The sequence below is a fragment of the Entelurus aequoreus genome, linkage group LG12 (genome assembly GCF_033978785.1).
Source record: "Entelurus aequoreus isolate RoL-2023_Sb linkage group LG12, RoL_Eaeq_v1.1, whole genome shotgun sequence".
NCBI lineage: Eukaryota > Metazoa > Chordata > Actinopteri > Syngnathiformes > Syngnathidae > Entelurus > Entelurus aequoreus.
In genome coordinates, this window is record NC_084742.1 from 22,441,914 (window position 1) to 22,455,888 (window position 13,975).

The 13,975-nt window shown below is 38.7% G+C and overlaps 1 protein-coding gene across 4 annotated transcripts in view; it reads right to left on the reverse strand.

The window, feature by feature from the left end:
* The window catches only part of LOC133661760 (RNA-binding protein with multiple splicing-like), a 93,499-nt gene that overhangs the window by 60,674 nt on the left and 18,850 nt on the right, over window positions 1-13,975 (reverse strand). For all 4 annotated transcript variants that reach the window (XM_062065224.1, XM_062065223.1, XM_062065221.1 and 1 more), the window contains 2 exons: window positions 431-508; window positions 157-195 (listed from right to left, as the gene is read on the reverse strand). In XM_062065224.1, the coding sequence (XP_061921208.1) occupies window positions 157-195; window positions 431-508 (117 nt within the window). The remainder of the gene's footprint in view (window positions 1-156; window positions 196-430; window positions 509-13,975) is intronic.

The window sequence follows — 13,975 nt, forward strand, 5'->3', positions numbered from 1 at the left end:
TTAAATACTTTTAGAAGAATTACGTGACAAATAAACAAACCCTGGGAATAGCGGCTGTAATAACAGTTTCACCATTGCAGAGGTATTGCAACTTCATGAAGCTGACACCATATTGTTCTTCTTAAACAACAAACTAGTGTGTGAGAGACTGCTTACCTGTTTTGAAGTAAACTTTATCAAAGAACCTTCATAGCCCTGAAACAAAGAAAGGAACAATTACAAATGCAAAACCTAATAAAATGAAAGAACAAAATAGAGCATGAATACACTTCATATTTATGTTATTTGTTCATTCTTTGGCACTACAGTGGCACACTTGGAAAGAGTTTCCATTGCAGCTAATTTCATCACTATTAATGGTGGAGTGCTGCTGGAAAGAACAGCTGCTAAGAATAGCTGCTGCTCTTCCATTTAAAACATATAAACATACCTTAAATGGTCTGAAGAGGAGGTAGAGCTCTCGTGGCTTAATATCAAGTGGTAGTCCACTCACAAAGAGTGTTCGGACCTTAGAAGAAGAAATGTACTTTTCATTAATTTCTTATATAAATAGGCAGTATAACACAGGAGGGCTTTTTTTCAACAGTACCAGGCAGCGGAGCAAAACAGCTCTCCTGGCCTCCCTTTTACATTTGAACTTTTCACCCCAGCAGGGAATTTCAATGTATATATATGACAAGAAAATAGAAAAGAGGAAAAGGTAGAATGCAAAAGAAGGGTGCGAAAGCAGTTGTTACCTTGCACTAAAACATATTAATCTGCATACAGCTAACAGTCGTACTAGATAAAGACGCAAAACAGCGCAAAAACATTTTCAATCTTTATAGATCAGACTGCGTGTGCTAAATATTTGTATTTGCATCTTCTCCTTCCAGTATTTTGGAAATTCTGATTATCAGAATATATTCTGCTTATTCACAAAGATAAACACGCTAAATAGATTGTGCTCCTTATTCTGCTCACTAAAGAGACGCAATCCATTTTATAGATCAGCATTGCGTGTGCTTTCAAGTACAGTACCTCTTTATTTCTGGACATTACCAAAGGTGTTTCGAAAGGTTCAGTGCTGGGTCCCCTTTTATTTTCAAACAACATAAATAATCTTTGTGACAATTTGTCAAATGCAATGCATCGTTTTGTTCATTTTCATTTTGTTCTACCACGCTCAAATAAGCATTTACATTTTTAAAAGCTGCTTTTTATGTAATCCAGTGTTGCTGAGTCACTTATTCTTACATTGGTTTTAAAAACAGATTAAAATAAACTCATGGTTTTCTCTCATTCAAAGGTGCTACCATTGAACATTACAAATATTGTAACATCAAAAGAAGAACTTATAGAGCAGGGTTTTAAATTATAAGTACTTTGGTTTTATGCTTGACCATTTCAATTTAAAGCCCATATTAACAAAATGGTACCTGATTTACTAAAATCCAAATAGCAGGTGCTAAACAGCGTGTGCAGACAATAAAATTCTGTGTACTATTAGTGGGCTTGTTGCGTGTGATCTACTAACATTGCATGTGCTATTCATACCTGGTGTAAACCGCCTTAATTAAAGAAGGATTTTGCATGTATTAATGGATTTTCACCACAAAGACACGTGATCATTTACTGCACATTAATTTTATCATGTTCCTACCTGTCATCTTTTGCTGTGTTTCAAACAAGCAACAGACATGTACCACTTTTTATGGGCATTTCATAAACCCGCAGTCCAGACTGCTGCCGTGCATCTACAATGGAATACACCTTTTCTCAGTGTGCTCCTGGGAGCTTGCTGTGGCACTGACTGCGAAAGTGAAGCCAATAATGCAAGAAAATACATATTGCAATATTTTTTTTCCACACAGGACACACATTTGCGGACCATGCAAATATGTCGACACACACTCTTATGACTGAGGATTCTCTGTCCATCGTCTGTCTTTGCAGCGCAAGCACCGGCCCTTTCTGCTTTTGATGTTGTTCAGTCCCAGCTGACCCAACATAGGCAAGTGCTAAATGCAGACAAACCTAAGGTGATGTTATTCTCAAATGGCAAACGGCTGCCATTGAACATCCCTAAAATATTGACTACCGGTACTCATGGGGACGAGCTTGAGTTGGTCACAACATATAAGTACTTAAGAATTATTATAGATGAGAGATTGTCTTTTAAAGCACACATAGAAAAGGTTGTGTCTAAGCTTAAAATTAATTGGGTTTCTTTTTTAGAAATAAGTCTTGTTTTTCCCTAAAAGTTAGGAAACATCTGATCTCATCCACCTTTATTCCTTTACTTGATTATGGAGACTTGCTTTTTATGAATACACCTGGCACTTACTTGAAAAAACTTTTCTTTACGTTTTATTACTGGTTGTGGAAATCTTGTCCACCGCTGCACTTTGTATGCAAAGGCAAACTGTCCATCTTTAACTGCCCGAAGACTTTCTCGATGGATAGTTTTTAATGTATAAATGTCTTCTTGGACTTGTCCTTTGTGTGTAGAGACTCCAGTCATTACAGCCTACGCTCACAGGATATCCTCTACATGTTGGTTCCTAGAGCCAACACAAAACTTGTTAAAACAGCATTCAGTTATGCTGCTCACTGGTCATGGAATGACATCGAGAAAGATCTGAGGCTACCAGAATTGATCACTTTGGGGGAGTTTAAGTCCATTATAAAAGATAGAGAAACCAGTTCTCTTGGGAAATGTACTTGCTTTTAAATTGAATTATTACTTAATCGTTTTATTGTCTTGTTGAAATTATTATTGTAACTTTGTTTGTGCCGCCCTCTTTGTCAGGTCGCTCTTGAAAATGAGATTTTAATCTCAATGAGTCTTTACCTGGTTAAATAAAGGCAATTGATTTCTCACAGTGCGTAACTGTCAGTTTGCACATACTTTTCAGATGTGGTAAATAAAACACAAAACAGTGCTCGCAAAATGGCGATGAGTGTTGATAAATCACATTGCGTGTGCTGAATATTATATTTGCATCTTCTTCTCCAAGTATTGTGGCCTTTTCGATGATCAACATATAGTCTGCATATTAATGAAGACAGCAACGCAAAATTAATTGTGCTCCTTATTCTGTTCAATTAACAGACACAATTCACTTTGCACATGTTCAGTAGATTAGGTTTGCGTGTGCTGTCAGGTTTGCAACTGCTTTAGTACACACAATCCTTAAGTAATCAGGCCTTTAGTCTCTAAACTTCAGGTGAAACTTGGGTTACTTTTTGAATAAAAACTGTTTCTCTCTCAAGGTCAGAGAGTAATTGGTGACAGAGACTTTCTTGCTCATAAGTGATTAGGAAGACATGCTTTCTTAGCCAAATCTACCCAGTCTTTGGACACTGTTTTTCACTCAGCACTGGGATTTGTTACTGAATGTAGACATCAACTGTATTTGAAAATTAACTGTTCCTCATGTACAGACTGAATTTGGGAAAAGAGCTTTCAGCTTTGCTGCCACTCTCGCATGGAAAACACTAAACTATATATATATAACTGCATAACCAAACTGAATCTCTCTGAACTTCTTCCACTCTGAGTCTTTCATTCTATCCTGAGGGATAGAAAACGTGAGACGACTGCACAGTACCTGTTTTTTTTAAAAAGGTGTAAATCTTGAACAGTTATTTTCTTACAGCTCCGTTTGTATTGCATCTTTAAAATGTATGTCTTAACTTATTACCTTCCTGTAACTGCTTCTATGACATCTGCTGTTGACATCTTGGCCAGGTCATCTTTGTTAAAGAGATATTGATCTAATGGGTGCTTGCTTATGTGGTCAAATAAAGGTTTAAAACAATTGGAATGTATAAAAAAAAAATTGTTTTTTTAATTGCAATCTCGGTTCACACTAACATACTTATTAACAAGCTGCATCACAAACGCTGCTATTTTACACAAGGACTGATTTGGTACTCTCATTCGTATGACAGTCAACACTTCTTCCTCACTCTCTCCATCCTGTAAATTCAGCTTGAGTTATTTTTAGGCATGTGCTTACTAACAACATCCATCCATCTATTTTATACCGCTTGTCCCTTTTTGTGTTTGCAGGAGGAGTAAAAGATGACTAATTAATTTATAAATATTTATTTATAATGTAACAATGCTGCTCATTTGGCTGTTACAAAAATAAAAATAACTATTAAACTTTTGTCCAAGCAAGGACATGCAAAGTGCTAAAAAGCAAAGTATATTTTTTTTATGTAAAAAAAATAAAAAAAGACAAAACAACATTCCTCAAAAAGAAACACTAATTTTGTGATGATGTGTTTAAAAAGCTGCACACTTGTAGATTATTGATTATTGATAAGCTCCTGGCATTTTTATCAATCTAATAGACTAAATGTATCATTGAGAATATATGAACGTTGCTCCTTTACTTCCTAGACCACCTATGTGATCGACATCTTTTATAATCAAGCAAGAACAACCAACATGCAACAAACACAGTGAAATATAAACGCAACAGGTAAAAAAAACATTCACATATTTGATACATCACTTTTTTGTAGAACTTTGTTGTAGAAATCTGTCGACATCTGACACTCAGGCTTGTTGCTGTGTAAACAAGCCTCACCCACTCTGTTTTTATGCCTGGTCTGCATGGAGCTGATGTGACATAGCTTCTATGGTTACCATAGTAACCCGTATGTCACTCAAAAGTAAATATTCTAACCATTGGAAAGTATTTCTATAGTTTGGAAACATCCAGCAGGCCTCATTAAATGTTTGTTTCGTTGTATTATGCCCAGGTAGCTCAGGTAACGTGACTTCAACGACGTCATAATTCTTAATATCAGCCCAATAATTATCGGGCCCCTAAAAAGTACTTTACAGGCACTAGAGTTAAAAACAAAAAAGCATTCTGAGAAGTATTTTCCTCCTTTTTCATAATTTGACATTTATAACACATCAACATAAAAAAATAATAATTATAATTTACCGGTCGATCTACGTTCCTATCCTCACCTATGGTCATGAGCTTTGAGTTATGACCGAAAGGACAAGATCACAGGTACAAGCGGCCAAAATGAGTTTACTCCGTCGGGTGGCAGGGCTTTCTCTTACAGCTAGGGTGAGAAGCTCTGTCATTCAGGAGGAGCTCAAAGTAAAGCCGCTGCTACTCCACATCAAGAGGAGCCATATGAGGTGGTTCGGGCAACTGTTCAGGATGCCACCCGAACGCCTCTCTGGGGAGTTGTTTAGGCCACATTCGACAGGTAGGAGGCCACGGAGACGACCCAGAACACACTGGGAAGACTATGTTTCCCGGCTGGCCTGGGAACGCCTCGGGATCCCCCGGGAGGAGCTGGATGAAGTGGCTAGCAAGGGGTAAGTCTGGGCTTCTCAGCTTAGGCTGCTGCCCCCGCGACCCGACCTCGGATAAGCGGGATAAGATAGATGGATGGATGGAATACATCAAATTAAATAATCTTTTTTATAGCAGATACTTTTATTCTAAATTGTCTATGATAAAAAAAACATTGGCTGTGTTTAAAATATGTCTACATGAGGTTCATAACAATAATATTCCTATGAAATATGTAATGGATGGAATATACTGTACTGTAAAGCATTGCTCCAAAACACACCAAAATTATTATTTGGAATTTAATGGAATTCCAATTATACTTTATGGTTGTATTTCTTGTTTGCAATCTCAATTTTGCACAAGCTGGCTACGCCCCTAACACATCGTAGTTGTGTTTGTTTTCTTTTACTGTATAAGAGAAATGCTAGTTGCTAAATATAAACGCATTAGCAGCCATGTAGCCGTTTGGTAAACATCTTGTGATGTGTCAAGGCCAAGTGTATCCTGCATGATTTTAAAGCGGATCTATGACCTGTAAACTTGTAAATTCACTACAGCAAAAGGAGGGGGGCTGGTCCTTTCAGTCTTATAGTACTACAAGTATTCAATAATCAGTGTGGGGGGGGGGGAGACAAAGGCTGAGCACTCCACCTCATTTTCACATGTAACTTGATACGCAGCACTGATGCCAATGGCTATACACAAACAAAGAAGCTTAGCAACTGGAAGATGGGGGGAGGTTTACTGAGCCACCCTAACAAACCTTATCACTTTATCTTATCACGTAGAGGGGTCCGTCTCTCTGGTTATCGATGAGTAAGTAAGACTTCCTTAAATGGGAAAACTCATTGTTAAGCTATTTAAAGAGTCCACCTTAAGAGACCCTTAACGACACACATCCTGATGTCAGCTGTTGTGATACGCCATCATTTCCGCACTGATTCCCAAGAACATCTGCTTCAGATTGCAGCATCGCATGGTTATTTATATTGATAGTGCTTTAAGACGGTCAAGGTGCATTTTATGGTGATAAAAGTGGAGATAAAGTATGTTTTTATGGCTTGTATTAGTTAATAGTAGTGCTGAATGGCTATTGAAGTATTGGGCATGTAAATTACGATCAAACACCAAAAACAATCTAAATCCCCTTAAAAAAAATACTTTGGCTGTAAACATAGTTCTACACCTATAGCAGGGGTGGGCAATTAATTTTTACCGGGGGCAGCATGAGCAACCCGAGCACTGCTGGAGGGCCACATCGACAATGTTTCAATTCAATTTTGCTCAATATTATTTTTGATATACCGTAAGATATATAATAATAATAATAATAATAATAATACTTTCATTTAACCTAACTTAACTTTATACAAAAGCAGATTGCTTTTGATGGTTTTATTTTTAACACTGTCTTACACTACACTTCCTGATGTGTAATACAATGCAAAAATGTCTACTTCTGCACAGGGTTAATTTAAAGTTTATCTTGCATCCTCTTTAAAAGTCCAACATTTTTCCCCGTCAGATTTGGACAACCATCTGTTGTCACACCTGCCAGCTTGTCCCATTTCAGTCCTAACATGTCCAAACACGCATTTACCTATGTGAACAAGTCATTACCTGTGGTTGTCTCTTTTAATTGACTGCATGGCTGCCAGCTCCTCCGTGATTTGAAAGTCTGCAGTTATCCCACGTAAGAAGATGAGCAGCTGGGCGGTGTCACGTACATTGCAGCTCTCATCCAAAGCCAGCGAAAAACAGTCAAAGTCGGCCGTTCTGTTCTTCAGCTGAAGCTCCAAGTTTCCGGGCATATCAGCGCAACAGAGTCCAATAAGCACTCCTTAATAAACTCTCCGTCAGAAAACGCCTTACTTTTTCTGGCGATTTTGTGAGAAATGACGAAACTTGTCCTGACGGCTGCATTCTGGGGGTGTGAAATATGGCAAAAAGTCCTTGTTGGGTTTGCAGTTTTACCATCAACGCATCAGCCTCCCCTGCGTGCTCTTCATCAGACAGATTCCGGTATTTTTCCGCGTGCTTTGTCATGTAGTGGCGATTCAAATTATATTCTTTAAACACAGCAAGCTGTGTACCACAAATTAAGCACACGGCTTTACCTTTAATTTCTGTAAAGAAATACTTGGCAGTCCATGTCTTGTTGAAAACACGGCATTCGTCATCAACTTTTCTCTTTTTAGCGTCTCGGGGGTAACCGTGTGTGGGGAGGCGGGGCCGGCGGACCGACGGCGCCCGCTCCAAAATGGCGGCGAGGAGGCGTGGACGAGGGAACGGCAAGGGGTGGCGCGCTGGGAGCGACGCCGCAATCAGCATAAGGTGCGTGGAGCGCGCAGCTGTGGACAGTGCAATCACCCTCTCGGACCGTATAAGAGGGCGAGAGATGTGAACATCAAGAGAGAGACACGGAGAAAGACGGCGGACGGGAGGAAACCATCCTCTGCTACCACGCGAACGACGGCGACGTGCTGCTGAAAAGCAGACGGCGGACGGAAGGAAACCATTCGTGTGCTCACGTAAGAAAAGGCAGCTGCTGAAAAGCACGCAAAAGACTCTGTTATTGAAATAATAAAGAAGTCTAAACCGTCGCACGACAATGTCTTCCCTGGATGATCCTGAGAACCCGCACGGCAGTTAGGACTGTCACACCGTGCATCACTTGTTGCTGTGCACCTTCACTCAAAGGTTACAAACGGACATACGCCCATAAATAACACTTTTCAAAATAAAAGCAGCCCAGTTGTATTGCGCGCACGACATAGATGTTTTTTCAACTTTATTTTGTAATTTGTGATTGCCGCTGTTCACATTCACTCACGCGCATACGTCTACACGGAAGTAATACAAATATTGCTTTTCAAAACAAAAGCAGCACCGTTGTATTGCACACTCGACATAGATACTTTTTTAAATTTATTTTGTAATTTATGATTGGCCTCACGCGGGCCGGACAGGGACGCACAAAGGGCCGGATGTGGCCCGCGGGCCGCAGAATGCCCAGGTCTGACCTATAGCATGTTACTATATTGAAGTTTTGCATGTTCAAGATGGAATACAGCTGATATATTGCATTATTTGGTAAAGGAGGTGTTTATAGTAAAACAAGAAGAAGGATGAACAGCTAGTTTTTCGCAGCTAATTTTGAGTGTCTGGATCGATGAGCTTCAATGAGCATGTTTCGGACATTTCAGTCTCCCTGGACGGATTCTCGCTCATCCGCGTGGACCGGACATTGGCCGGGGAGTAGTGGGCAGCCTCGGATGGAGTAGGCTCTCTTTGTTGCTTTGTAGAGTCTGCTCCTGTCTTTGGCCGTGCGGCCTCTCACCCCAGCAGACGATTATGTGGAGCATTGCAGAGACAACCGCAGTGTTTGTGCGTGTTGAAATGGTGCTGCTGTTTTGTTTAGTTGATTGTCTACGCATGGTGCAATCATATGTATTATTTATTACTCATTTACTGCTCATATTTTGGTTTTTGGTTGTGTTTTTGAGCTGTATGTAGAAATGGTGCAGCTGAAGTGGCAGCTGATTGCATCATCCCTGTGCTCTTTTAATGTCCTTTTTGTTCTGTAATGTTTCTCTATTGTTTTAATTGTTTTTACCTTATTCATTGTGGACCTTTTGTATCTGCACTACAACCACATAATTTCCCCATTGTGGGACAAATAAAGTCTATCCTATCATATCCAAAATCCTTATGTGAGACAAGAACGCGTCTTTCCCTTTTCTGTGTGTTCTGGATGATTAAAAAAAGCTAGCACAGAGCGGCTAACAATGCAGGTACTAGGGATTCTTCTAAATCTCTTACAAGGCACTCTAAAAAAAAATTTTTAAATGCCAACAACCCTGTGACCTACATATGAACCACGGTATAGCTGTTGTTATTGTAAGACCTAACTAACACTGAGGAACTTTTTTTTCTGGAGAAGCTACAACACCTTGCTCACAGGCTCAGGCTACTATCGAGAGCTGAGAGATATGCCAGCTACTGGAGTTGCTACTAAAAAAGTTTGAAACTAACAAATCTGGACCGACAATCAGTGCACATACTGGCTCTCAACTCGACGACATCGCTTGGAAGAAGCGACAAGATGCTTGTTTCCTCCCTGAATTTTTTATCTGGTAGAGTGAGAATTATGCTAAATTTAACAGCTAAACGGGGGGAGCAAAGTCGAATGCTGAAATATACAGCCATCACATCAGTCAGCATCCCAGTCAGAGTGGACATTATAAGTGTCTGTTTTGTTATGTTCTTATTTAGTCGGTGAAAAATGTAGCACTTAGCGCTAGTGCTGGTGTCAAACTTAAGGCCCAGGGGTTAGATCTGCACTGCCAAAATGCTTCATGTCGCCCGCGAAAGCTTGGAAATAATGTGCGTCACTTCTTGCTTAAGGTATTCCTTCTTTTGATTCTGACAGAAAAAATGCATGTACTGAAAGAAATTGCATGTTGTTTAAACTTTAATATAATCTGATCATGCAATAAACATATATTAACATATATTCCAGATATTCTATTGTTAAAGTTAAAATAAATATTTAAATAACTGCTTGTCACCCTGACTTATGATTAAAAAGGAAGAAATCCATTAAAAATTACGTTTAAAAAAAAAATTACAAAAAATGCATAGGCAACTGTGTAATAATATCATGAGGAAATTATACTTGATATTCATATATACTTACAATTAGAAGCAGCCCTCTGAGGGCATCCATAATTTTGATGTGATGACACCGTGGCTTAGTGTTTCACTCAAAAAAGTGCAGTTCTCCTTTTACTCTTATTCTCTCTGTTTTAATTTGTATGTGTTTTGTATGTGCCAACTGATTATTTGACACATTTGCTGACTTTAACTGAATGTTTTTAATTTGACAGAGTTGTCTCAAATGAGGGACATGACCTTGGTGCGTGTGTGTGTTCTGCAGCCAAGTTAATAGGTAAAAGGACATTCTAGCCAAAATGTGGACGGACATGGCAATAACCTTGAAACACAGTAGTCTATTGTGTTTGTCTTCCTAGTAACTACTGTTTGCAGGCAAAAACATATTCAGAGCTGATCGTCTAATAATGTAAAACACTTATTTTCACCATTGTCAAACTTTCTTATGGATGATGTTAAGTAATATTAAAATTGAACTTTAGTCGCACATTGTCTTTTTATTCATAACAGAAAAACACGGAAATGGTTTCTCCTCGCAAAACTTTTCGAACTGACAAATGTACACGACCCACTACGTGGCATGCCACCACGGCGTCTATTGTTGTTTTCCAGGTATATATATAAAGTTAAGTTAAGTTAAGTTAAAGTACCAATGATTGTCACACACACACTAGGTGTGGTGAAATTTGTCCTCTGCATTTGACCCATCCCCTTGTTCACCCTCTGGGAGGTGAGGGGAGCAGTGGGCAGCAGCGGTGCCGCGCCCGGGAATCATTTTTGGTGATTTATGGCTATTTTTAACATATTGTCAAAATGATTTATTTGTTACTTGATAATGGCTGTACATTGTTGTATTTTTTTTCTCTCAGAAAAATTACAAACACCCAATACCGAACAAATTTTACTAGCCAAACGTAATTTTACTGTAAATTGCATCCGATCGTCTTACAATTGCATAAATAAATGGAGAACATTTTGAGGTTTGTTTTAGGTAGTTGCTTTCCTTTAGCATCAAGAGACCTCAGGCGTTTAAGTTCAGTTTAAGAGGCCAAGAGTTGCCCTAACCTCAAGGTCAGAGGTCGGGTGTGGTTTATTGTTAGGTCGAGAGCACTCCTCCACTCTTGAGCTAAGCTGTTCTTTCAAGCAGCTATTAAAGCTCAGTAGACCTGTCAATGATCCAACAGGTTAGGCTTTAAAGGTTTGTATGTCTCTTTGCAAGAAGACTGTGTTTACTCACATCTTCCATTCTTCTTGCAAAGCAGCCGGTTACGTGAGCTAATCAGCCAAAGCAACGACGGAAACAGCCCAAACTTCCCTTTGTTTTCGCCTCCCCAGGTAGATACCCTTAAAATGATTTAGAAGCTACAATAATAAATCACACAGACCACTATTTGTGACCATATTTTGTGGCCTCCTACCTAACACTAGTGTTTAGTGCAGTGATTCTTAACCTGGGTTCGATTGAACCCTAGGGGTTCGGTGAGTCGGGCTCAGGGGTTCGGCGGAGGTCAAGATACACCCGACTCATCATGTAAATAAAAACTTCTCCCTATTACGGATACGGCAACAGCAGAAGTCTCACTGATTTGCAGGTGTGTAATTTGTTGTGAGTTTATGCACTGTGTTGGTTTTGTTCTTTGAACAAGGTGATGTTCATGCACGGTTCATTTTGTGCACCAGTAATAAAACATGGTAACACTTTAGCATGGGGAACATATTCACCATTAATTAGTTGCTTATTAACATGCAAATTAGTAACATATTGGCTCTTAACTAGTCATTATTAAGTACTTATTAATGCCTTATTCGGCATGGCCTTATTATAACCCTAACCCTCTAACCCTGGCCCTAACCCTCTAACCCTAACCCTAACCAAATAACTCTAAATTAAGTCTTTGTTACTTAGAATATGTTCCCCTAGTGTCCAAAAAACTCTAAATTAAGTCTTTGTTACTTAGAATATGTTCCCCATACTAAAGTGTTACCAAAAACATATAACTTTGTCTTGAATTTGAAAAAAACCCAACATTTTATTTTTCACTAAAGAAGGGTTCGGTGAATGCGCATATGATACTGGTGGGGTTCGGTACCTCCAACAAGGTTAAGAACCACTGGTTTAGTGTAACTGTGGCCCACAAACCCTGGATGGTTGATTCATAGATAGTATATGGCGATCTTGCCTCCCGCCACACAGAAAAATAACTACAATCATGGTTTGAACAAAAAAATGACAGCACAACATGTAAAAGCATGATTACTACTCTTATTAAGAATGATTAAAAATTAAGCTAACTCAAAACACATAACTTCAACAACTTTTTACAAAATAAGTGTCCTAAAGCACTCCCAGTGACAGAATTTATGGTAGCTCCCAGCATATTTTGCAGCACCTTTTTGTAAAGGATTGCTCCAAGTACATGATGTTGATTTCTGGGTTTCATGCTACCGATTCTGATACCTATCATTTATGAGTGAGATTGGCCGAAACAGGGACTGATACCAATGTATTAACTGTAAATGTTTAAATTTATTTATGAGTGCAATATCAACAGAATATGTATTCTCTTTTATTACATACAATTGTTTGAGCAAAACAAATCCTTTAAATCGAAGATTAACTAAAATAAAAACAAAATAAAAATATCGACCTAACCACTTTAGTATCGATCATACTGTATACTGATGCTACCTTTTGTAACAACACCACTCATTTATAATTTGATCCGCCTCTTACGTGTGGTGTACTAGCCGTGACAGGGCTGACACACCAACAGTTGTTATATTATTCTATCTCTAGACTTTAATTAGCCTAATTGTGAATTTCCTGTTAATAACCGTTTCCATATAGACTTCTCAAACTTTACTAAGCACTCATTTCTTAAGTGTTGTTTAAAGATAGCTTAGCGGTTAGCTTAGCTATTAGCATGCCTGGTCCTGGCTTGCTTTTGGTGTTTAACATGTTTAAACTCATCCCCCAGGGATGATACTTGATAATGATACTTGAGATATTAAGAAATTGAGTTTATTTTTGGAGGTGATTATCATTATCTTAGTGGAGCTTCTCCACAGTGGGTATTGAGCTATATAATTGCTAGTCGTTTGTCAAATCACCAATAAAAGACATTAATCAGCAATGACCGATCACAACATTTTTCACAAAAATCGCCCGACATTGATCGGTGGTTGACCGATTGGCACATCCTTAGTTTAGAGTTAACATAGTTAACCATTTGCGCATAGCCATTTTTTTAAGACACCGTGAGTCAGACTGCTGTCCCTGCTGTCCCTGAAGGTTTGACAAAGCACAGCACAAAACTTTGCACTGTTACACAAGAGCGTCTGTAATGTATGATGACTTATTAGACCTCACTTAAGAAATATGTGTCTTAACCGAAGATCCGATAATTAGGCTTAGCATTTTATGAAGAACCCAACAAAGGTGGCCTATAAGTACAGTAGTATCTGCTTATTTTTTTTTTAGATAAAAGTAATCCCTCTGCTAAATTTTACTAAGTTAGGAACAAAAATATGGGTTACAAGCAAGCTTCAAATACCGCCCCACCCTGAGTTGGTGTTGTGATTGTCACAGCAGTGAATCCTGTAAGATCTGTCCAACATCTGTAGTCTCACTTGCTAGCATTAGCTAAAAGCTAGACAGAAAAAACTTTATTTTTCCAACCATAGGTCCAAATAAGGTGAATGTTAAGGACTGTGCTGATACAAAGAAGCGGATGATTAAAGAAAGAAATCATCAAAAAACACCACCGAGGTCTATTTGTAGTAGACGTGGTGAAGCAGAACACTTTACCCTCTGCATCATACTGAGGCAGAAGGAGTCAAAAAAGGCTACAAAACAGCAGCTAATGGTATCAAAATTGTTTATAATAATAAAAGGGCTGCAAATAACGACTATTTTGATAGACGACTAGTCATCGATTATCTTAACGATTAGTCGACTAACCAGATTATAAAGCATACACATT